The following is a 21,858-nucleotide window of genomic DNA, read 5'->3' on the forward strand; positions in this document are numbered from 1 at the left end:
ATCTCAGGCTGCCAAGAACATGAGAAGAGGGAAGGTAAGCTCATTCCAAGCTGAGTCCCAGGTTCCTCAGCCATTCCCCATGGCTGCCTGCCTCAGCCTCCCAGGTCCTCCACACTGAACTGGGGTGTGGGCCGCCCTCAGCACAGGGAAGGCTTGAACACATTCTCGATTTCCCCTCCATCGCCACTGCTTAGAGATGGGTTTTCTGGAGATAAACTGGGCAATGCATTTGACATGCATTAACCTGCAAGCTCTGCCTTTAAAAGGATCAGTCAAGTGTGGTGTGCTCTGCATGGCCATAGCTGATCTAGACAGAGAACTTTTCCATTACCTTTTTCTTCGGTACTCTGTTCAAAGCTGGAGGATCATTCCAACCATTCTGAGGACCTAGAACAGACAACAGAAGACATTTTCCTTCAAAACCCTGAAAGGAAGAAAATGATTCATCTTACACTTAGAAATTCTCCTCAACAGTGAGGTAGCTGCCATACGGGCTTTACCAATCAGCAAGGGTCACACAGGGCATGAAGTCCTTATGTCTAACAGACGGCAGCCTCCAAAGGCAGTTCACTCTCCTCTCCAGAGTGTCCGTCATCCTCGACGGACAAAGACAACTAACGGGAAATGCAGTACAGCATGCACATCACAGACACTCAACACGGTCCTCTTAAAAAGAGTGAGCACCCAGGTCAAGCAGCAGCTCAACATTGGAATGTCTGCCCAGAATAGGAAGTCCAGGTTCCATTCCCAGGACCACAAGGCAAACGCCAAAAATCCAACAGCGCTCAGCTATATAACAGCAGTAATTCTCAGTTTCCTGTCTTATGAAGCTATAGACAACTACAGTACGTTTCATCAGAAACTGGAAACCCAGTACCCCAGCATCTCCAGGTAAAAGTGGCCATCAGTATTGCTCGGTGTTTTAGTGCCAGTACCTTACACAGCACGCTGAAAGCCGACAATTTCCCAGTTAGGACGAGGTTACGTTACACCTCACTATGGACACAGACGGCTGCTAAAGCACATGTGTGTGAGAGAACATGTGAAGATGGATTTCCCCCTTGCCAGAGAAGCTGATACACATACTAAATCACAACAAAATTGCTTAGCACACCAAAGGAACTGGTTCATGCTTAATGTTACTGAACACGGTCAGCTCTTTTCCTAAACACGGTGGACTTAGCTGCTTTGCTTTTTAAACAGAACTTACTTCCTACAAATTCATCTGAGACAGGAGGCTGAATAGGGAGGGCTTCGAACATTTAGGAGCTGGTCACAAGCTACTGAGTCACACAGGAATCATTCAAATCTCTCCCATGACCTCATATTCTTACCTGCATAGAGCAATCTGTCATATTCATAGAAGACACATGGCTTCTATGATTTAAAGCTGTGAGTCATCATACACATTCAATCACTTCTAAAATTTGATTCAATTAAGAAGCCAAATAAAAATGATACCAATCAGATTTAGGGTAAGTTCACATGCATTATTGCTGATGTCCATTCATTAGCTGTATTTAATGATTAAAGCATTTTAAAGGTATATTTTACAACCAATTCACCTTCCAATACAGATGCCTGGTCTTGGAAAGACTGATTTTCTGTAGATAAAATGTAAAAGTCACTTAGACAGTATTATGGAAGACATTCTAAGCTCAATTATCACGTTATATTTTTCCGTCCCTGCTTAACAGCACTCAGAAAATGCAAATGCACTGCAAAGCAACAAAACTTACTTTACAATTTGTAAAATTTAGTTCTTACAAGGTCTCTAACTAGATAGCCTGGACTGCTCACAATGTAGCCTAGGCTACTCACTCTGTAGTTCAGGCTGCTCACTATGTAGTCTAGGCTAAGTTCAAACTCATGATCCTCCTGCCTTAGCCTCCCCGCTCCCAAGTGCTGGAATTACAGATGTGCACTACCACATTTGCCCTAAAGCTTACTTTTAAATCAAGTGATGTGAAATGTCTTCTGTCCGATTATGCTCTAAGAGAGGTTTGCCCTTCGCTTAGAAGCCAGTGTCCCTAGTCCTCGTCCTAACGGCTTCTCTGTTTGACCTGCATTTCCCAACGATACCTCTTTCCGCCATACGGCACCAAGTGTTTTCACGCTAGCATCACTCAAAGCTGTGAACCAAGCTGACTGAGAACCTTGTTAAACTAGATTCTAATTGGTGAGGTTAAGACAGGGCCTAACGTTATCTTTCCAGAGAGTTCCTCAGTGACACCAGTGTCGTCAAGCCTCTAGCACTGGAGCAGAAGCAAACAGTCTGACCACACTCCCTGTCCCCGGCAGGCACTCAGGGCCAAGCCGGCCTGGTGCAGCTCAGAAGCATGAAGGTAGCTACATTCACAGCCTTTCAGAGTGCACCAGCTTCACTTGGTAAGGGAAGAGCCAAGAGAAAACAGCAATTAAAAAGGTGAACTCAACTCCGTGTGAGCTTCACCCAAGACACACACATCCTTGAGAAAGCAGGCTGCGGTAGGAAAGGATCCCACAGCCTGAGGTCTATTGCTCGGAAGATGGCTCCAGTCTTGACTGACATGTTTCCCTTACAATATGGCTCCCAAATGCAGGCCGATTTCTTCATCTAGGGCTTGACTGAAGAGTGATCAGTGCTGTCTAGAAATGTTTACATGATGACTATACCATACAACCCAACTCAAACCACAGTTAGCCAACGTCTGGAGAGTCACCACGTGTACTCTGTAAGGAGACTAGCCTGGTTCCAATTACAGATGCACTGTCTGCGCCCAGACCTCGGTTTACGGGGTGGGGATACCACAGCCGACACCTCCAAGTACCAGAAACAGGCTGGATGTGAGCTTCTTTGAGGAGTGTGTCAGTAATATGCCCTCTTCTCACCCTCTTGACAGGAAGGGACAGGGGACAAAGACTCTTCCAAGCAGAAGGCTGGGGAATGGCTTTCACCAAGTAGCAGCACGAAGAAGTCTGGGGAGAATTTTCACATGACCCCTTAGTGGCGACACAAAGGTCAGAATGAAGTCAGAAATTCAAAGTTAGCAGTGAACTGGAATCAAAACAGAATCGACTCTCGAGAGAGAGCAGCCAGTTCTCCAGCTTGAATGAGGAGCCAGGAGACACGGGCAGTGAGGCAGTTTGCCGAGGAGGAGAATCTGACAATCATCAAGCCCTCTCCCGTTAGATGCTCCCTGACTCTGCCTAACATCAAATCATGCAATGTTTAAACGGGTTCTGCTTCAATAAGTCCTGGCTAAACATTTTCTCAAGTTAATACACAGTTTTGGCTCAGCCATATTCTATTGTAAAAATGTGGTGATTAACTTAGTGTTCATGCATGTGGGTGTACCACAGCTCACATGTGGAAGCAGGAGACCCATGGGAGTGCTGAAGCGGGGTCTCTCTTGTCTTTGTCACTGAGTCTCACTGCAGGCTAGCTGGCCCACCAGCTTCACAGGTTCTGGAGAACTCAGGCTGTGAGACTTGCAGAGTCGGCACTTTTTACCAGAGACAGGGCCTAGTCCTCAACCCTGTCCAATCCTGCCCCTCCACTGCCCCCCCCTCTGTATCTGTGTGTGTGTGTGTCTCCCTCTCTCTCTCACTCTCCCTCTCTCTCTCTCCCTCTCTTTCATGAGTAGGAACTGAACCTCAGCTCTAGCTTTTTTTTTTGCTTTGACAGTTTAAATAATTATTTACATATGACATTTTACAAACACAACTGATCTCTACTTTACAAAACTCTATAGAACTACTCTACAAAACTATTCTACTCTACAGAACTACTCGACTCTACAGAACTACTCTACAGAACTACTCTACAGAACCACTCCCTTTCTCTATAAGCCCAGCATGGCATTTTTAAGGGGGTCACAAGACTGACTATTATAATTAGAAAGATAAAGAATCCTTGAAACCATTGTTCAAAATAAAAATAAAAGCACTCAGAGAAAAGGATGTCTCTCCTGTGCCTCTCCTTCATGTGAAGGACTAAATAAATCAAGGACTATGAATGAACTAAGGAAAGTCCCATGAAAATAAGCAACATCAAGTACATGACTCCATTTTGAACAAAAACAGTAATGTCCACCCAAAGACAGCTTCATCATAGCTTACAGGCCATTTATCGTAAAATAATTTTTGAGTAAAATTCTAAAGCCTTCATAGTTTTCAAAGTGTTTTCTCTTAGGAAGCCACTTTCTCAGACCTACACCGCCGTCACTTCACCACAGGGCGGGCGGGCGGGAGGGCAGCGTTTGTCTTTTCTCTAACTCTGCTAATCTGTCCACAATCTCTCCTGCAAGGACAGCTCCAGGTAACTGACCCTGAAGTACCGCTTAGTAGTTCAAAATCTCTCACTAGACTATTATTTTGTTACTGTATGAACTATAAACTCCTACCCTAGTTCATAAGGCTCTTCAAAACTTGACACAAAACTTGCAGAGAAATCTTATTTTCTAGCATACAACAGGAATTCTATTCCCTAGAAATACACTGTCGTTTTCTGCCTGTCTCCTCCTGCGATAATTCCAATTACAGATTAAACAGGCTCTCATTAAGAACAGACTGAGTAACAACATCCATTTCTCTGAGACTCTGGCACACACTCTCATATATTAACAGAAAGCTTGACTCTGCAGGATCTAACAGGAATTTTATGCACTGGCCAACTGGAATTTCTAAATCCCGAACAAACCCACGATCCAAGACACATTACAGTATGACAAAATTTCAGTCATAATTACATAACATCAACAAAAACTTTAGGAAATCCACAATGAAAATGTGGTGAAGTACTGTACAAAGAAGTAAAGGAAGGCTAATATGTAGGAGGTTAACAGGCAGCAGGGCATACCCAGTGCATGCTGAGTACCAGGGATGTTAGTTTGGCTCTTCTTCTGTCTCTCAGCCAGATTAGAACAATTGTACAGCGCCCATAACCTCATGACAAAATGCACTTTTGCTCAAGGAGGAAAACAATGCTGTGCAAATATTTATTTCTATTATAAAGTGACAAATGCCCCCAGCAGTGGTGTGGGGAATTTCTGTAGTTCTACTGGGAAGCGTCTATCACTAACATCAGAACTCTGACACAGACTGAAGACACAGACCCGGGCGTATCCTATTGAGACTGTTCTCGAACTCAGAAACCAATGCACACACTCCTGAGACTGACTGTTCACAACTCCCAGGAGCTCTAGTCTCCTCATCTACAATGTTAACAAGACAAAGAATTTCTGTTTCTTGGATGTGTGAGGACCTAAACACAAAACACACAGTGAATGCTAGAACATGTCCAAGACATTTAATAAATGTGAATTCCCCTTCTACTTCCTGTACTACTTTTTAGAGGGATTTACTTGAACCCACAATACCTTTGAATTAAGAATCATATCCAGCTACTCTGAATGGTTGCTAATCTAGGCTTATAGGGCATTTTTGGAACTCTATGAGCTGGCACTCATTTCTAAATGATCAAACTACTAATGTGTCTGCAGTGAACTAGTGAAATGGGTGTGGCTGGCTCCCCTTATAGGTAGTTTTGTTTTCCACGGTCAACTTCAGTCCAAATTTATTAAATGGAATATTAAGAATCTGTAAGCAGTATTTGTAAAATAAACATGAAAGCTTTAAAATCATGTATCACTGAGCAGCCTGATACCATCTGATGCTATTCGGCTGTCTTACCTCACTTCGAGACAGAAGGGTGCAAGCTGTCCCTTTGTCTGGCATGTCCACTCTGTCTATGCACCCACCCCCATGGGCTGCCCTTTCAGTCAGCAGAGCACCTCCAATGCAGTGGAGAGCACCTCCAGTGCAGTGCAGAGCACCTCCAGTGTGGAGCACCTCCAGTGTGGAGCACCTCCAGTGCAGTGCAGAGCACCTCCAGTGCAGTGGAGAGCACCTCCAGTGTGGAGCACCTCCAGTGCAGTGGAGAGCACCTCCAGTGCAGAGCACCTCCAGTGCGGAGCACCTCCAGTGCAGTGCAGAGCACCTCCAGTGCAGTGCAGAGCACCTCCAGTGCAGTGCAGAGCACCTCCAGTGCAGAGCACCTCCAGTGTGGAGCACCTCCAGTGCAGTGCAGAGCACCTATAGTGCAGTGTGGAGCACCTCCAGTGCAGTGCAGAGCACCTCCAGTGCAGTGGAGAGCACCTCCAGTGTGGAGCACCTCCAGTGCAGTGGAGAGCACCTCCAGTGCAGAGCACCTCCAGTGCGGAGCACCTCCAGTGCAGTGCAGAGCACCTCCAGTGCAGTGCAGAGCACCTCCAGTGCAGAGCACCTCCAGTGTGGAGCACCTCCAGTGCAGTGCAGAGCACCTATAGTGCAGTGCGGAGCACCTCCAGTGCAGTGCAGAGCACCTCCAGTGCAGTGCAGAGCACCTCCAGTGTGGAGCACCTCCAGTGCAGTGCAGAGCACCTCCAGTGCAGTGCAGAGCACCTCCAGTGCAGTGCAGAGCACCTCCAGTGTAGAGCGAAAGTACTGATGCTGACAAGTTATGGCAGTTTGCTGTTTGGTTTGGAGTTACTGCTAATCTCCTATTCCTCTTAACTACTAACCTGTTCTATCACATATGGGCTGGTACTGAGCACCCACGGAGCTTCCACAGATAAAGGGAAGACAACTAAGTGTCTAAAACCCTGAGAGTGTGTCATTTTCATTCTCTGGATGTTAATATTACATATTAGAGAAGGGAAAAGAGGAGTGTTTATAATTCTAAGACCCATTATGCATAAGACTCTAGAAGCAGTAATATTTAAAAAATGTTTCATATCCACATTTATTGTTGTATTTATTTGAAAAGAATGTTTCTACCACATACCTAGGAAAACCTTTTATCAATCTGAGTTACAGCCAGCATTAAAACCAGCCAACTACAGAACAGACTCTCCAGAACATCTTCAGGATTAGGGGCTGACCAAGTCTCACTTCAAGCTTCTGCCCTACTAGTCTGAACATAATCGGAAAAGAAAACTCAACTGCTGATGTAGACAGAGGCCTTACTTTAGGGTTTTCTTTATTTGTGTATGTGGAGGGCAGAGGACAACCTCTGGGAGTCACTTCTGTCCTTCTATTCTCCCTCACGGGTCCCACTAGGATCAAACTGATTGTCAGGCTTGTAGCAAGTGAACACTTTACCTACTGAGCCAGCCTGCACGCCCCCAGGGCAGTTTTAAAACCAAGAATATTTTAAGAGCACTGAGCACACTTCAGCTCAAGTAAAGAAATGAAGGACTCTAATGAAGGCCTGCTTAGTGGTAGATCACTTAGCTAGCACACGTGAGGCCTAAGTTCAATCCAGGACGCCCCTGTCCCCCACAAAAATTCAAGCTCTGCATTTCACATAACGGTATCAACTAAATCTGATTTTAACTACCATTTGTCTTGTCAACTAATTTCCTACCTTTCAAAGTAAGTTAGCAGCAGGTTACACACTCTTAGCATTTGGAAGCTCTCGAGTAAGGTTTTCCTCGTTTAGCAGCTGACGTTCATTATGGGAGGCTCATACAGACAGTTTTAAAAAACTCAAGCAGTACCTCACATTACTCAGTTCACAGACACTTGCAAAGAACGCCCCTCCACCCACCCTTCTGCTCATGAAACAGGAGGCCCAAGCAATCCCTTCCAAGCGCAGACCTGTTCTTTGGGACGCAGGCAGCTCACTGGCAGCAGGCGGTGTACCTGTTGTTCCAGGAGGCAGTGCATAAGCTGAAGATGATGGAGGAGCTCCTGGTCCGCCATGCTGGAAGGATGCTCCGGAGGAGGGGGGAGGGGGGAAAGCAGCAGCAGAGTTGGAGGTAGGAGAGGAGGCTTGCTGTGCCGGGTACATCTGAGGCTGCCCAGAGTAGGAAGCGGCAGGGGACATGTACCGGTTAGGGTTAGGGTTAGGGTAAGCGTTAGAAGCAGGAGGAGCAGCAGGCTGCTGCAGTCGGTACGCTGCTGACCCCCCTGTTCCAAAGGAATACTGCTGGGCTGGCTGGTAAGCTACATCAGGGGAAGAAACAGAGATTTTAATTAGTTACATGTTTATTCAGACAGTAGTACGGGAAAAAAGTAATCTCACCCTAGAGACTAGATGACTTTAATCATTACTGTTAAAACAGTAAGACCCAAACCTAACACTGAGGGCTGGGGATGCAGCTCAGTGACAGAGCACTTGCCTAGCATGGGAAAAGCCCTGGCTTCCATCTCCAGCACCTCAAGAAGAAAAACATTAACAGGAAAACCACCATCCCTAGAATACTGCTGCTGTGACGAACATTCTGGACCATGAGACCCAAGAGCTGTTAAACCTGACCCTCTTCTGAGACGGCCTGTGAAGACTGCAGAGACAGCTAGCTACCACCAGATGGAGCCATGCAGGACTTCTGTACCGAGCATGTCCTTTTCTTGAAAACCCTATAGTTTCAAGAACTTTTTGGTAGCTCAATACTTCAACTTTCAACCCGAACCCACCCTGGGAGACCCCAACAGCGCCACATTCTGCATGAGCAGGGCAGGGAGGGGCATCTTCAGTGTGCCCCCCTCCACCTGTCACCCGAAAACAGCTCTGCTGAGCACTGCATGGAAAAGGCGCCATGTGAAGAACCCAGCAGGCCAGAAGGCTCTTGTTAGGATCAGTTCTTAGGTGGGGCAGCTCCGTTTGTACAGTTGTTTAACCTTACAACTGTCCCCTGATATTATTTAGGCCCTTTATTCTTAATTTTTTTGTTTTGTTTTGTTTTGTTTTGTTTTGTTTTTTTTCGAGACAGGGTTTCTCTGTGTAGCTTTGCGCCTTTCCTGGAACTCACTTGGTAGCCCAGGCTGGCCTCGAACTCACAGAGATCCGCCTGGCTCTGCCTCCCGAGTGCTGGGATTAAAGGCGTGCGCCACCACCGCCCGACAATTCTTAATTTTTAATAGCTGTTCAATAATTTTACCCTGAAGGTTTTTATTTAGGTTCTTTATTTTTAGTTATAAAACAGTAGTTTTGGGGGTTTTTTGTTTGTTTGTTTTTCTTTTGCAATAAGGTCTCTCTACACAGCCCTGGCTGTCCTGGAACTATGTAGACCAGGCTGTCCTCAAACTGAGATTTGCCTGCCTCTGCCACCGCATCTGGTTGTATTTTTATTTTTTCAAGTGTAGCTGCTCTCTGTCAAGGTCCACAGAATATACAAACCCCAGAGTGAACACTCACATAAACCACGGGATCTGACATGCTAGAACAGCGTCATTTGTTCACTGCTGCAAAGCATGGCAGTGTGGAGCAGGGTGCAAAGAGTATGTGGAAGTGAGCACACGCAGGTACTCTGCACTTTCTGCTCAATTTTGCTGTGAACCTAAATTTATTTTTTAAAAATCTACACTAAATAAAGTCAACAATAACAGTAAAATGGAAAAACAACAGCAACAAATGTTCCATGAACCACTCCTCACAACTGTGGTTTGTGTCCTGTTATCTGAAGAAAAACAATATCTACTGATAATTTCTACAGCTCCATTTCTCTATTCCAAAACCAGGCACACTATTTATTCTCTTTAGCAGGTCTATGCACGACTCAGGAATGGAGCACTGGTCTCAATGGGATGAAACAAAAGCTGCTTCCTAACACTGACTCAGGACTCTGTCTGCTCTGCCCTGCGCAACCCCCCCACTCCCCTCCACCCCCCACCCCTGCGCTGGAGACTGAACACTGCAAGTACTCTAGCACTGAGCGACATCCTAGTGCCCCCTCCTGCCATTTTATCTGTCAAAGCTGATTTGACCATGTCTTTGTTGCCACTAAGTAGCTGAGGGAGGGCAGGTCACTGTGAAGACTGCAAGGGTCTATTACTTACGCTGTGGCTGTGGATAAGGTGGTAGCTGGCTGTGCATATGGCCTGGAGATGTAGGAAGCGGAGCAGCGGGATTTGGATTAACATTGCCATGCATGATGAAACCTGGAGGTGGAGGGTTTTCTCCCTAGGAAATGAGAATAGAATAAAAAGGAAGATTATATTTGGGACCAAGAACATCATCATGGCCTTGTAACCTCTGAAATGGAATTGGTGTTTATTTTTGTAAGCTATTATAGAAGAAAGTTGCATTTTGTCTATGCTATCTTCCTGAGAACACCCCCATTTTTCTAGGGGGCACATTCTGAGTGATTTAAAGGTCCAAAGGAACTGCACTGAATGGCAAACGCTAAGAGCCCCATAAGAGGGTCAATAACACTGTGGTCATGTGCTCACACTACGGTAAGGCACCGGAGTTTTCATCTCTACTAACTTCCGTTTACTACTCCAGACTCTGGAGATAGTATCATAAAAGGGACTTCTGGTTTTTGATTTCTGAAATGCTTACAAAAAAGAACAAAAAAGAGAAACATCTTCAGTAAAATTCAATTTAAACCGTTATTTGAACCTTGGTTGAGATTTTTCTAGCTCAAGAAACTTAGAACTGCAAAAGAAGAGAAAGGATAAGAAAATAAATTAATTGTCCTAAAAATAGCCACTTGCATCCCATAGGCAATAAAATGCAATGAGCAGGCAGATGGATGCAGAGAAAGGACTGGAGAGGAGGAGGAAGAAGGGCAGAGACTAGATAATCATATATATAATCAGGTAGTAGTTATATATATTGAGCGAGCAGACCCTGCTCAAGGAGGAATAAGGAAGGCTATACCTGTGTGTCAGAGGGAGGAGAGGCTGCAGGTGGTTGGCTGGGAAGGGCAGTGGGAGTTTTGTTACTCCAGGTAGTAACAGTAGGGGCAACTCTAACCTGAATTGAACAAAGAAATACCAATCACAGAAAATAAAACGTAAAAAACGGTAAAAGAAAAAACAACTCCAAAGGTCTCAGCAGCGAGAAGTAAAAGCAGTAAGAGTTCATGTAGTAAGCGGGCGGGCGACTGCTTCCAGGGCCAGCTGCTTCCAAAGGAAACCAGCACAGCAGCAGGCGGGAGGCAGGCAGGGCTCAGCGTGAAAACCTCCACCAAAGCAAAGGAAGAAGCCCATTCAAGAGCATATGAGGAGGGGCCGCGGCTGAGAGATGGATGCTGAGAGAGGACCAGGCTCAATTCCCAACAACTGTCTGTAACTCCAGTCCCAGGGGATCTGGCGTACATGCAGGCAAAACACCCATAACACATAAAAATAAATAAGCAAATAATAAAAAGAGTAAGTAGGGAAGAAAGGTCCTTTAGGTAGAGAAAGAAGCTACTCTGGGATAATAAGTAAAATCTTTTCCATGCTACTAGTGATCTGCAACATGCTCTATCAGGCCATTTCACAAGAATTGCATACTTGCTTCTGTCTGAAGATTTAAAATCACATAATCAAAGCATACTCAAGCTGGATATTCAAGATGACTCATCTAGCCCCCGCTTTTACTTAAGACTGTTAAGGCCCACACAGCTCACCGGTAATGGAGTTAAGACTGAACTGGCCTTCCAATCTCCGGGCAGTGTACCCTGTTATCCCAAGCTGCTCACTCTTAAGTCCTGTCTCAAAGTTTTTCTTTTTAAGCCAGCAAAATCCTTTTTGGTTACAAATCTTTACAGAAACTCCAGCACACACACAGAAAATAAAGCAAAGCAAAGCTGTGCTGTTATAAGGAGACGGACTGCTACTGATGCAGCTTCCCTTCCTTCCCCTTTCCTGCCTGCAGAACTATTTTAAAGCTCTACCACTGTCCTCACCCATGCAGAGAGAAAATCCTTGTTTTATTTGACTGAACTTACTTGATTTTCTTAAAATATAAGGTTGGTAAAAAGTGAAGCAGATTATTTTGTGATTTTGTTGGGGGTTGTGCGGTTTTATTTTGAGATTGGATCTCAATATATACCTCTGGTTGGCCTGGGATTTCCTATGGACACCAGAATGGTCTCCAACTCAGAGATCCATCTGCATCTGCCTCCCAAGTGAGTGCAAGGATTACAGGGGTGCACCAGCATACCCACAAAAGGTCAACAGTCTTCACGTCTTTACTGTTTCTCAGAAAGATAAACCCAAAGAAAGAAAGAATAACTAACTCTTCTTTTCTCCCAGTGTAGAGTAAGTCTTTCTTTATTTAGTACCTTAAGAAACAGCTTAGTCCAAACACAAGGTGACTGAAAATTCTAATCCTGGTTTAGCCTTCAAGCAGCCATGCAATGCTGAGAAATGACATTTCTGTGCCTTGAACTCTGCTAGGTCATGTGACATCCCATCTCTGATTTCTTGGCCAACATTTTATCCCCATTTACATCACAGGCTTTATAAGTACAACGACAAGAGGGTAGAGAAATTGCATATTTTGTTTACCAAGATAATCCCTACAGCAAGAATATGCCAGGCATTCACAGAGGAGTTGCAATAATTATTTGCCAAATGAATAAAAAAATTAGAAAAAAAAATTAGAAACATAGTGTTCTAGATAGTAAAGCTATATTCAAATATAATGTGATTATGTTCTGTTATTAATCAGTTTTGATTAAGGACTGATCCAAAGTCAAAAAAAGACATGAACTAGATCTAGGCCTCAGGATTTTAGATTTACCTTTTCTATAATGAAAAAAATGATTGACCCTATCACCAATTTGTTCTATCTAAAATGCCAACTTGGCTATCAATCAAGACCATTTACAATTTATATATATTTTAAAAAGTATCTTCCATTTAAGAATATGAAGGTAGGGCAGGGTGTGGTGGTACATACTTTTAACCCCTACACTCTGGAGGCAGAGGCAGACAGATCTTTGTAAGTTCAAGGCCAGCCAGAGCTGCATAGTGAGACCCGGTCAAAGAGAGAAAGAGAGAAAGACAGGCAGACTATCTGTTGGTCTGTAAATAATCACAGTATAATCACATTTTATGCCACAAACATGAGACTAGATAAAGTGAGTAATCCTGTCCACACTCGACAACGCCTTCAGTCAGTTCTCTGCAATGTGTAAGTTGGTCCACTCAAACGTGTCTTTCGGACACACTTGACTGTGTGGACACAGAGGACAGAGCACACTTACACCAGCGATGGAAAAGAACTGTCAAGAACGACTGTCTGAAAAGTCACCAGATCACCGAGCGGGTTATTCATTCTCCCACTTTACCTACATACTTGCTTAAACAGATCCAGTAGAAATTCAGGGAGAGATGGACATGTGTAGGGGAGGACTGGCCACTCTTTCTAGGGACAGTAAAACTATTTTCAACCAAACCTACGACAACTGCATGAGAGAGGTGATTCTGAGAAGCAGGTCATAAACACGAGTCTCAAGGGCACAGAAGTGTGACTGACACGACAGGCCCTGTCTGGCTTCACTGTGTCTTTTACCAAGCACATCTGGAAGACGCACACACAGGTTCCCACGTCATCTGGACCATAACACTCACATGGGGATAATATTGCTGAGTCTGAACTCTGGGCATCTGCGGGTGGCCAGCACTTGGTCCTGGTCTACCCTTGGCCAGCGGCTGCCTCTCATAAGGACTTTTAGATGACTCCTGTCCCGGCACAGGCTTCCCTTGTGCTCTGCAGAGTCTGTCACGAAGCTGCACAATATTTGGCTGTAGGAAGCAATGAAAGAAAACAGAACTGTTAATTCACCCAACTGTATGATTCCTTTCTTAAAGGAATCTGATCGTTTAAGAGACCCCCTCCAAAATTCCTATGTTGAGTATTCTACAACATCATCTATATTGTACCTGTGAGTCAACACTTGGTTTCTGATACTGAGACACAGTGCAACTTGTAACTTCACTGAGGCAGGGCTTTGTACTATGGGGTTTCTTGGTTAGGATACAGTTCAGTGTCATATTATGGTTGCTCTTTGGGTCTATTATGGCACAATAACAGTGCTCCCAAATCACAGGGCTACTTTAAACAACACAATTGAAAGAAAGTTCTCCAAAGAGAATCAACTACTGCAGCTAGGGATGGAAAAAGGATCCATCAGATTAGGAGACATTCTTAAAAATAATTAAAAGAGAAAGGGATTAAATTCAAACCTGGACCTCACACAGATTCACAAATACATAGATTTACAAAAACTAATCATATATATTGACTATGTATATAAGAGCCTTAAAAAGAAAGAAAGAGAGAGAAAGAGAGAGAGAAAGAAAGGAAAGAAGAAAGAGACAGAGAGAGAGAGAGGAAGGAAGGAAGGAAGGAAGGAAGGAAGGAAGGAAGGAAGGAAGGAAGGAAGGAAGAAAGAAAGAAAGAAAGAAAGAAAGAAAGAAAGAAAGAAAGGGAAACATAGATAGATAGATAGATAGATAGATAGATAGATAGATAGATAGATAGATAGATAGATAGATAGATCAGGGCATGGTGGCACAATCCCAGAAGTACAGAGGCAGAGGCAGGGCATCTCTGAATTTGAGGCCAGCCTGGTTTAAAGTAAGTTGCAGGATAGCCAGGGCCCTATCTTGAAAAACTAAACCAAACCAAACCGAACCAAGATGTACCGTCAGCTTAATTACCTGGCTGGTGTTGTCAGGAAGAAAGGCCAAGGCTGCGGCGATGCTACCCTGGGCTGCCAACAAACTGGCATACTGACTCATCTTCTCAGCCAGAAGAGTCCCTACAGCATTCGTGTCCATGGCTTGGGTGAGCTGCACAGCCTTTCGGAGGATGACAACTTTCTCAATCAGATCCTAAATGATAAAATAAGGGAGAAGGAGACAATCAGCGATCCCACGTGTATATGAAAGAAGCAGGAGAGAAACAGTCACTGAGATTTCCAAACCCACCAAAGTCCAGCACCTATCCTCATCCCTATTTGAAAACCATGGGAGAACTGAGCACCATCTGGATGGCAGCCAGTGAGGGGGAGGAGGGAGCCTGCCCTCCATGGACAGCACACAGAGGAAGAGGAGGAAGAGGCCTGCCCTCCATGGACAGCACACAGTTAGGAGGAAGAGGAGGAAGAGGCCTGCCCTCCATGGACAGCACACAGAGGAAGAGGAGGAGGAAGCCTGCCCTCCATGGACAGCACACAGTTAGAGGAAGAGGAGGAGGAAACCTGCCCTCCATGGACAGCACACAGTTAGGAGGAAGAAGAGGAGGAAGCCTGCCCTCCATGGACAGCACACAGTTAGAGGAAGAGGAGGAGGAAGCCTGCCCTCCATGGACAGCACACAGTTAGGAGGAAGAGGAGGAAGAGGCCTGCCCTCCATGGACTGCACACAGTTAGAGGAAGAGGAGGAAGAGGCCTGCCCTCCATGGACAGCACACAGTTAGGAGGAAGAGGAGGAGGAAGTCTGCTCCCCATGGACAGCATAGATTATTTTCTAAGCATCCTCAACCTGTCAGACATTTGCCCACTGATCTCAGATGGACAAGTATCCAAACTGAATGTGATGGGCAGATACCCAGCAAGCAGAAGAGGAGTTATGTGTAAACACAACATACCATGGTTCCTGCAACAACACACTACCACACAGACTCATGACAGAGGCACATGACCTCCACAGGGGCTCATCACTGCTTGAGTTAAATGTTCCCCCAAAGGCTGGCACTACTGAGGGGTGGTAGAACCTTTAAGAAGTGGGGCCTTAGGTCACTAGGGGCATCCCTTAAGGGGACTGTGTGCCTAGGTCGCCTTCTGCTGCTCGTCTGCTCTCTGTGGCTCAGCCATGTGCTCCTATCAAAATATGTTGTTGCCCTTGCCCGAGGCCCAAAGCCACGGGCCACCCAACCTTAGAACCTCAAATAAACCCTTTCTCTGTAAGTTAATCCATGCAGCCACTTCAGTACGGTAATGCAGAACTGCCTAACACACAATGTGGCAACGCTGTGGGGCTGATCTTGGGGAGCAGGAGGGAGTGTGTGGAGACCCTCCCTGATGGGGAAGCCATCAATCCACAAGAGGAAACATGTCTTCTTCTCAGAAGCTCTTGAAAGGAAAAGCTTGCTTTTTTTTAAGACCTGACCTTTAGTCTCAAAAGATGACAAGAATGATCTTTAAAACAATGACTATGGATAAAATGTTTTTCCAGAGAGAAAACTAACTACTATATTGAAATACCTGAAGACCGGGGAAAGCTGAGGCTGTACGGTCCCCACAGTCCGGCTTTCTAGCTTGTATAGCGATTCTAACCTGAGTCCCTGTGTCTTGTACTCCATGGCTCCTGATGGTAAACATTCTCTAGTCTCCTCTGTGCTGGGATGCCGCCTCTTCCCCAGGCCACTCTGCTGCTGTCTGGGAGGGAGGAGCTTGAGAGAAAGCAGCTAAACTCTGGGCTACGGTCAACGCTCAGCTACCCACCGGCCCAGAGTGCAGAACGCCGCCCGGCCTGACTGCCCCTCATCTCCCACCTGGCTTCTTTAAAGACGACAATGAACACACAAAGAACTCCTAAGATGACGAAGGCGATGAGCTTCCGGGACGGAAGTGTCTCTAACTTCATGTGAAGGGAGGTGGGAAGACACTGAGACATGCGGACCCTGTCAGAACACTAACCTGCAGAGACAGGGGGCTGCTGCCATCCTGAGCTTTGGTCCAGCAAGCAACTAGCTTCTCCACATTCCCCGCACAGATGTAGCAGAGGCACGCCTGAGTCTGCAGGAGGCTGTCTCCTTCACTTTCAAGCCTGGCCCCCAAAAGATCTGTGGATCAGAGGAAAACGAGGTAAGACGGCATCCCCTCCCTCTGTGTGAGGCTGGGAGCAGCTCAACAGCGTTTCAGAGGCCGGGACTGGTTTACAACCAGTGAGAACCAGAAAGGAACACGGTCACTCTAAATGTTCAGTGACTACTTAGTTGTTAAAGAATGGAGGCGGATAGCATATCACATACCGTATGAGTCTCTAACTACAGAACTTCTCTCCATCAAGTACATCAGGAAAGAACAATAGTGGGAAAATTTGAACATAAAACTCCAAATGGTATATATAGAATACATTGTGATACATAGATACATATATAGAATACATATAGAATACAGTGGTGGCTAAGTACACTACAAATGTACTACAAATACAAAAATCCAGAAACATATAGTGAATATCCATGCCAGCAAGTAAGCCTCTGTGCTTCCTAAGCCACGAAGTTAGCCCTGGCCTGTAATGGTAAGTTTTACCCGTTACCATTACTAATTGATCCCAACTAGCATTTATTGCGAACTGTATATGTGCCAATTACAGGTGAATAAAACGAGGCTTAGAAAATGGTCTTTTCTGGGTCACAGAGCTTGTAAGCAGCAGAGGCAAAATTTATATCCTGGTCTATCGGAAACCACTATCACTTAACAGCCTACTTTTAAATGACATATTTTATATCTGCTCTCCCTTCTTTCGTCTGTCTGTCTCTCTCTTCTTACTCAGAATCAGCTAACACGGGGCAAAGCCCACCTTCATATTTTGTAATTCTTACTTGAGATTAGACACACAAACCTGCCCTATATAACAGTTCCATACGGGGCTTACTTCTTACCACACAGGGCTGAGAATTCGTCCGGCTTGGCGTAAGTCAGCACCGCAGCTAAGGCCTCTCTCCAGTTTTTAAGATCACAGGACTCAACAATCTCCTTCCAGTTCTTCATCACCACTGCAGTGATGAGCTTGGAAAAGGAAGCAACAGGAGATGAAGTCTCTACTCCCCCCGGGAGACCGACTGTCTAATCCTCACATGTCTGCAGTGCTGGGACCTACCACAGGGAGACAGGTGACTGCCATCCAGACCCCATCTAGCAACCTTATCTTTCAAAAACGATCACACAGCAGCAAAGTGAACAACATTCTTGAACCAAATAACAGATGCTATTTTCCTTCAAAAAGAAAATTGCATCAACGCATTTTACAAAGGGCTTCAAGGGAAAAGCACAGGACACTAGCAGAGCATTGCACAGGAAGATGCTCCTGGGTCCAGTGGTTCAGGAAAAGCTGCCGGCCATCGGGTCTTGAGGGACTTGATTTGAAGGACAAGCAGGAAGGAACTTTATGAAGAAGGTTAAAAAGCCCTCTAGGGCAGTGAGATGGCCAAGTAGGGCAGAGTGCTGGCTGGCAAGCCTGAGGGTCAAGGCTGATGACCTAACCCCCAGGACCTACTTGGTAGAAGAGAACCAACCCATGCAGTTGTCTGACCTCAACAAACACTCTGTGGTACATGGGTGCACTCAAGGCTTAGGAAGAAGAGCGTGGGAGGAACTGAAAGGCAGCCAGTGTGACAGACAGAGATGCACGAGGCAAAGCTTGGAAACTGGGGACAGCCGCCACTAGGATTCAATATTGAGATAATTTCATGAAAAATAATCTCCAGGCCAGGTATGGTTGCCCATGCCTTTAATCCCAGCACTTGGGAGGCAGAGGCAGGAGGATCTCTGCATTCAAGGCCAGCCTGGTCTACAGAGCATGTTCCAGAACAGCTAAGGCTGATAATCACAGAAAAACCGTATCTCAAAAAACAAAAACAAAAAATTTCCAAAACTATTTTTTTAAGATATGGAAAATAACACCAAACTTAAAAATGTTCAGACCCTCTATGCCAAAAATTCTAGTAACTGAATAATCAAAACTCTGTTCAAATCTTTAGGCAAAACAAGGGTTTTAATCACTACATTAAACAATGTTGTTTGCCTATATGAGGAAAACATTAAAACGAGCCCAAAAATCCTAAATAGTGACATAATACATCCTGGTCATAAAATAGTGTCACAAGATATTAGATAAAAGTCTAACAGTCCTTAACAAGGCAAGAGAAGCTGACACTGTGACTGTGTCTACAGAGAGAACGACACGTGCATCCACATGGGACCCTGACTCTCCACATAAAGGTGTGGAAAAATGGGCACTAACTTCTTAACAAGGTTAAGAGACAACTAAAATTCTTACCTTGAGATTTTCTATACTAAATCTCTGCAAGGGAATCGAAACACTGGAATTTTATCACATCAAAACATAAACAACCATTTCTGCATCAAAGAACTTAATTCTTTCCTGTTTTCTGTATCTCAATTATCCATAATAACAATAGGATACTATCTTCATAATCAGAATAATAAAAGTCTATAATTCTAATACCCAGGAGCCTAAGGCAGAAGGATTGAAGATTCAGAGAAAGCCTGGGCTATGTAGCAAGACTCCCACTGAAAAATAATTTTTTGGGGGAAGCGGGGGAGCAGTTTGAAGAGAGGTTCTTTGTGTAGCCGTGGCTGTCCTCAAACTCAGAGATCTACCTGACTCTGCCTCCCAGGTGCTATGATTCAAGGTCTGTGCCACCACACCTGGCTAACAGAAAAAATTTAAAGTGTATACGAGTGTATGTGTTTCTGTGCTACTATTTATTTTGAAAAATAACATACCCTGGTAATTTTGCTTTGAGATTTTGCAAAGTATTTTTTTTGTGTTTGAGCCAAGAGTTCTGGTCCACCTGCTATGGCTAATATAATAGCATCAGCCATTCGGTTATCATGTAAACAAAGGTCAACTGCACTCTCAAAATTGCCCGTCAGCAAAGCCCGAGTAATTAAACCATCAATATCTGCAACAAGGAAACACAACATCCAAGTTAGAGTTTGTTACGGATAACAATTACAAGAAAACTACGCACACCAGTTTTTATACACAGACAAATGGGGAACACAATGCTAATTTATCATTACTAGCAGATTAAAGTTGTAAAATAAACTGTCCCTATTTATGAAAGTTATGGAAATAGACCAGGATGTATACATAGTAACTTTTTGTTGTGTTTTAATAAAGATCACTTAGGTGTGTCAGAACTCATTACCCTTTTCAAGACACTGGTAATACTATAAATGATGACCAAGTTCTTGCTTAAGCCTGCTCACTGGGATAACATATTTCTAGTTATGACTACTGGTAGATAACTGAAATCCCAGGTCTAGGAGGCTGAGACAGGAGGATTGTCTGTTTGAAATCTACACAGAAAACTGTTTCAAAAACAAGAAACAACAGTGCACTGTTCTCTCCTTCTCCCTCTCTCTCTCATTAATTATCTTGAAGACAGACAACTTGCTTATGGCTAAGAGAGATTTCAGACAAAGCCAACAGCACTTACCCCCACTGACGGAGATGTTAAATGTCCCTCCAGCTGAGGGCAGAAAATCAGACTCCTGTTTCTCCTCTTTAATTCGCTAGGAGATGAAAAAGGCACAATTTAGCTAAAGTGAAACTGAAATGATTTACTGCCAAAAATTATATGTGATTATTCATCTACTGAGAAGATGATACACCAAGCTGTTTCAAAATGTTCCCAATTCAAGTGTAGACTAGACTCTTGACTTCCTAAGGCATTAATTCCCATGAGACATAAACAAAACCCATCATCTTTGAACACCAAATCAAGTGTCCACACTCGTCAGAGACCTGAAAAGTTGCTGTCAAAAATAAGGAACATTTTCTCAGACTGCCAACTCTGAGTGGCTCAAAGACGCAAAATATATGTGTTTTTAATGATAGTGTCTATAGGTTTGATATAAAGTCTTTTTGTCCAAGTTGAATCACAAAAACAAATCACTTGGTATCCTCAGTACAAAAGTGAAGCAGAGTCTGGACCAATGACACAGTCAGAGAGCACACGCCTGAGAGTAGGCTTGGTCTCTGAACACACACACACACACACACACACACACACACACACGCACGCACGCGCGCGCACACACACACACACACACACACACACACACACACACACACACGGCAGTACAAACATTGTTTTAAGTATACATTTCATTTTCCTTTAAATTATATATGGAACAGCACATAGTTGAATAATACACACACACACACATTCCTATTACAAAAGTTACACACTGAGTGACTCAATTCAAAATCTAATACAAAATTGTTGTGGAATATTATTTAACTGGGCAAGATGTGTTACATTTGTTTTTGCTGCATTTGTTTTAGGGATGAAAAGATGTGTTGCTCCAGGCGGTGGTGGCGCACACCTTTAATCCCAGCACTCGGGGAAGCAAAGCCAGGCGGATCTCTGTGAGTTCGAGGCCAGCCTGGGCTACCAAGTGAGCTCCAGGAAAGGCGCAAAGCTACACAGGGAAACCCTGTCTTGAAAAACAAAAACAAACAAAAAAATGTGTTACATCTGTTTCACTCTGCCTGCCTAAGGCACCTGATTGGTCTAATAAAGAGCTGAAGACAGACAGGAGGATAGAAAGGTAAAAGGCCCTGAGACAAAAGGGAGCTAAAGAGAAACAGGTTAATTTAGGGTAAAAGAGCTAGCCAGAACTGAGCCTAAGCTAGGTCAAGCATTCACATCTAATAATAAGTCTCCGTGTCATGATTTGGGAGCTGGTTTGTGGCCCAAAAGAAAAAGCCTGTTTATACAAAATGATCTGAAATCCAAAACTTCTTAGATTTTCATATTAGGGACAATCTGCTTATAAAGACTCTACAGACATCCCCAAGCTTTTCTTTTGAAATAAAAACAAAGTTATCCTACATGAAATCAAACGTTCACACAGGCATCCATGCTGCCTACACACTTGAATGTGAACGCCTCACACTCTGTGCAGAGTACAGTACAGACTCATCTAAAGGACTTAGTTAATTAACTGCCCCCTACAGAAGGAAGCTAACCCTACTTCCTTCTCCCTTTTAGCATTTCAAAGTTTAGAAAAGTGCTGTCAGTTTACATCAGTAACACTGAGGAATAAATCAGCCACCCATCCTCAATATATCTGTTTACCAAAGTTACAGAACAATGCTTTCAGGGCTGGAGATGTGTATCAATGGTATAGATACACAAGACCTGGGATGCATGAGGCCCTGGGCTCAATCCCCAGGTCTATACAAACAATGCAATCTTCCCATTTTCTAACTCAGCATTTTCTTTTTTTTTTTTTTTTTTTTTTTTTTTGGTTTTTCGAGACAGGGTTTCTCTGTGTAGCTTTGCGCCTTTCCTGGAGCTCACTTGGTAGTCCAGGCTGGCCTCGAACTCACAGAGATCCGCCT

The 21,858-nt window shown here is 44.4% G+C and overlaps 1 protein-coding gene across 20 annotated transcripts in view; it reads right to left on the reverse strand.

The window, feature by feature from the left end:
- The window catches only part of Sec31a (SEC31 homolog A, COPII coat complex component), a 58,656-nt gene that overhangs the window by 8,139 nt on the left and 28,659 nt on the right, over nucleotides 1–21,858 (reverse strand). For 9 of the 20 annotated variants that reach the window (XM_037209207.1, XM_037209208.1, XM_037209209.1 and 6 more), the window contains 11 exons: nucleotides 19,946–20,021; nucleotides 19,227–19,405; nucleotides 17,360–17,486; nucleotides 16,389–16,534; nucleotides 14,407–14,580; nucleotides 13,315–13,488; nucleotides 10,628–10,723; nucleotides 9,802–9,925; nucleotides 7,621–7,968; nucleotides 1,566–1,604; nucleotides 332–387 (listed from right to left, as the gene is read on the reverse strand). In XM_037209207.1, coding sequence (XP_037065102.1) covers nucleotides 332–387; nucleotides 1,566–1,604; nucleotides 7,621–7,968; nucleotides 9,802–9,925; nucleotides 10,628–10,723; nucleotides 13,315–13,488; nucleotides 14,407–14,580; nucleotides 16,389–16,534; nucleotides 17,360–17,486; nucleotides 19,227–19,405; nucleotides 19,946–20,021 — 1,539 coding nt within the window. The remainder of the gene's footprint in view (nucleotides 1–331; nucleotides 388–1,565; nucleotides 1,605–7,620; nucleotides 7,969–9,801; nucleotides 9,926–10,627; nucleotides 10,724–13,314; nucleotides 13,489–14,406; nucleotides 14,581–16,388; nucleotides 16,535–17,359; nucleotides 17,487–19,226; nucleotides 19,406–19,945; nucleotides 20,022–21,858) is intronic. The other 11 variants (XM_037209216.1, XM_028867261.2, XM_037209215.1 and 8 more) reach the window with 8 other exon arrangements.

This window comes from Peromyscus leucopus, chromosome 10 (genome assembly GCF_004664715.2).
Source record: "Peromyscus leucopus breed LL Stock chromosome 10, UCI_PerLeu_2.1, whole genome shotgun sequence".
Lineage (NCBI taxonomy): Eukaryota > Metazoa > Chordata > Mammalia > Rodentia > Cricetidae > Peromyscus > Peromyscus leucopus.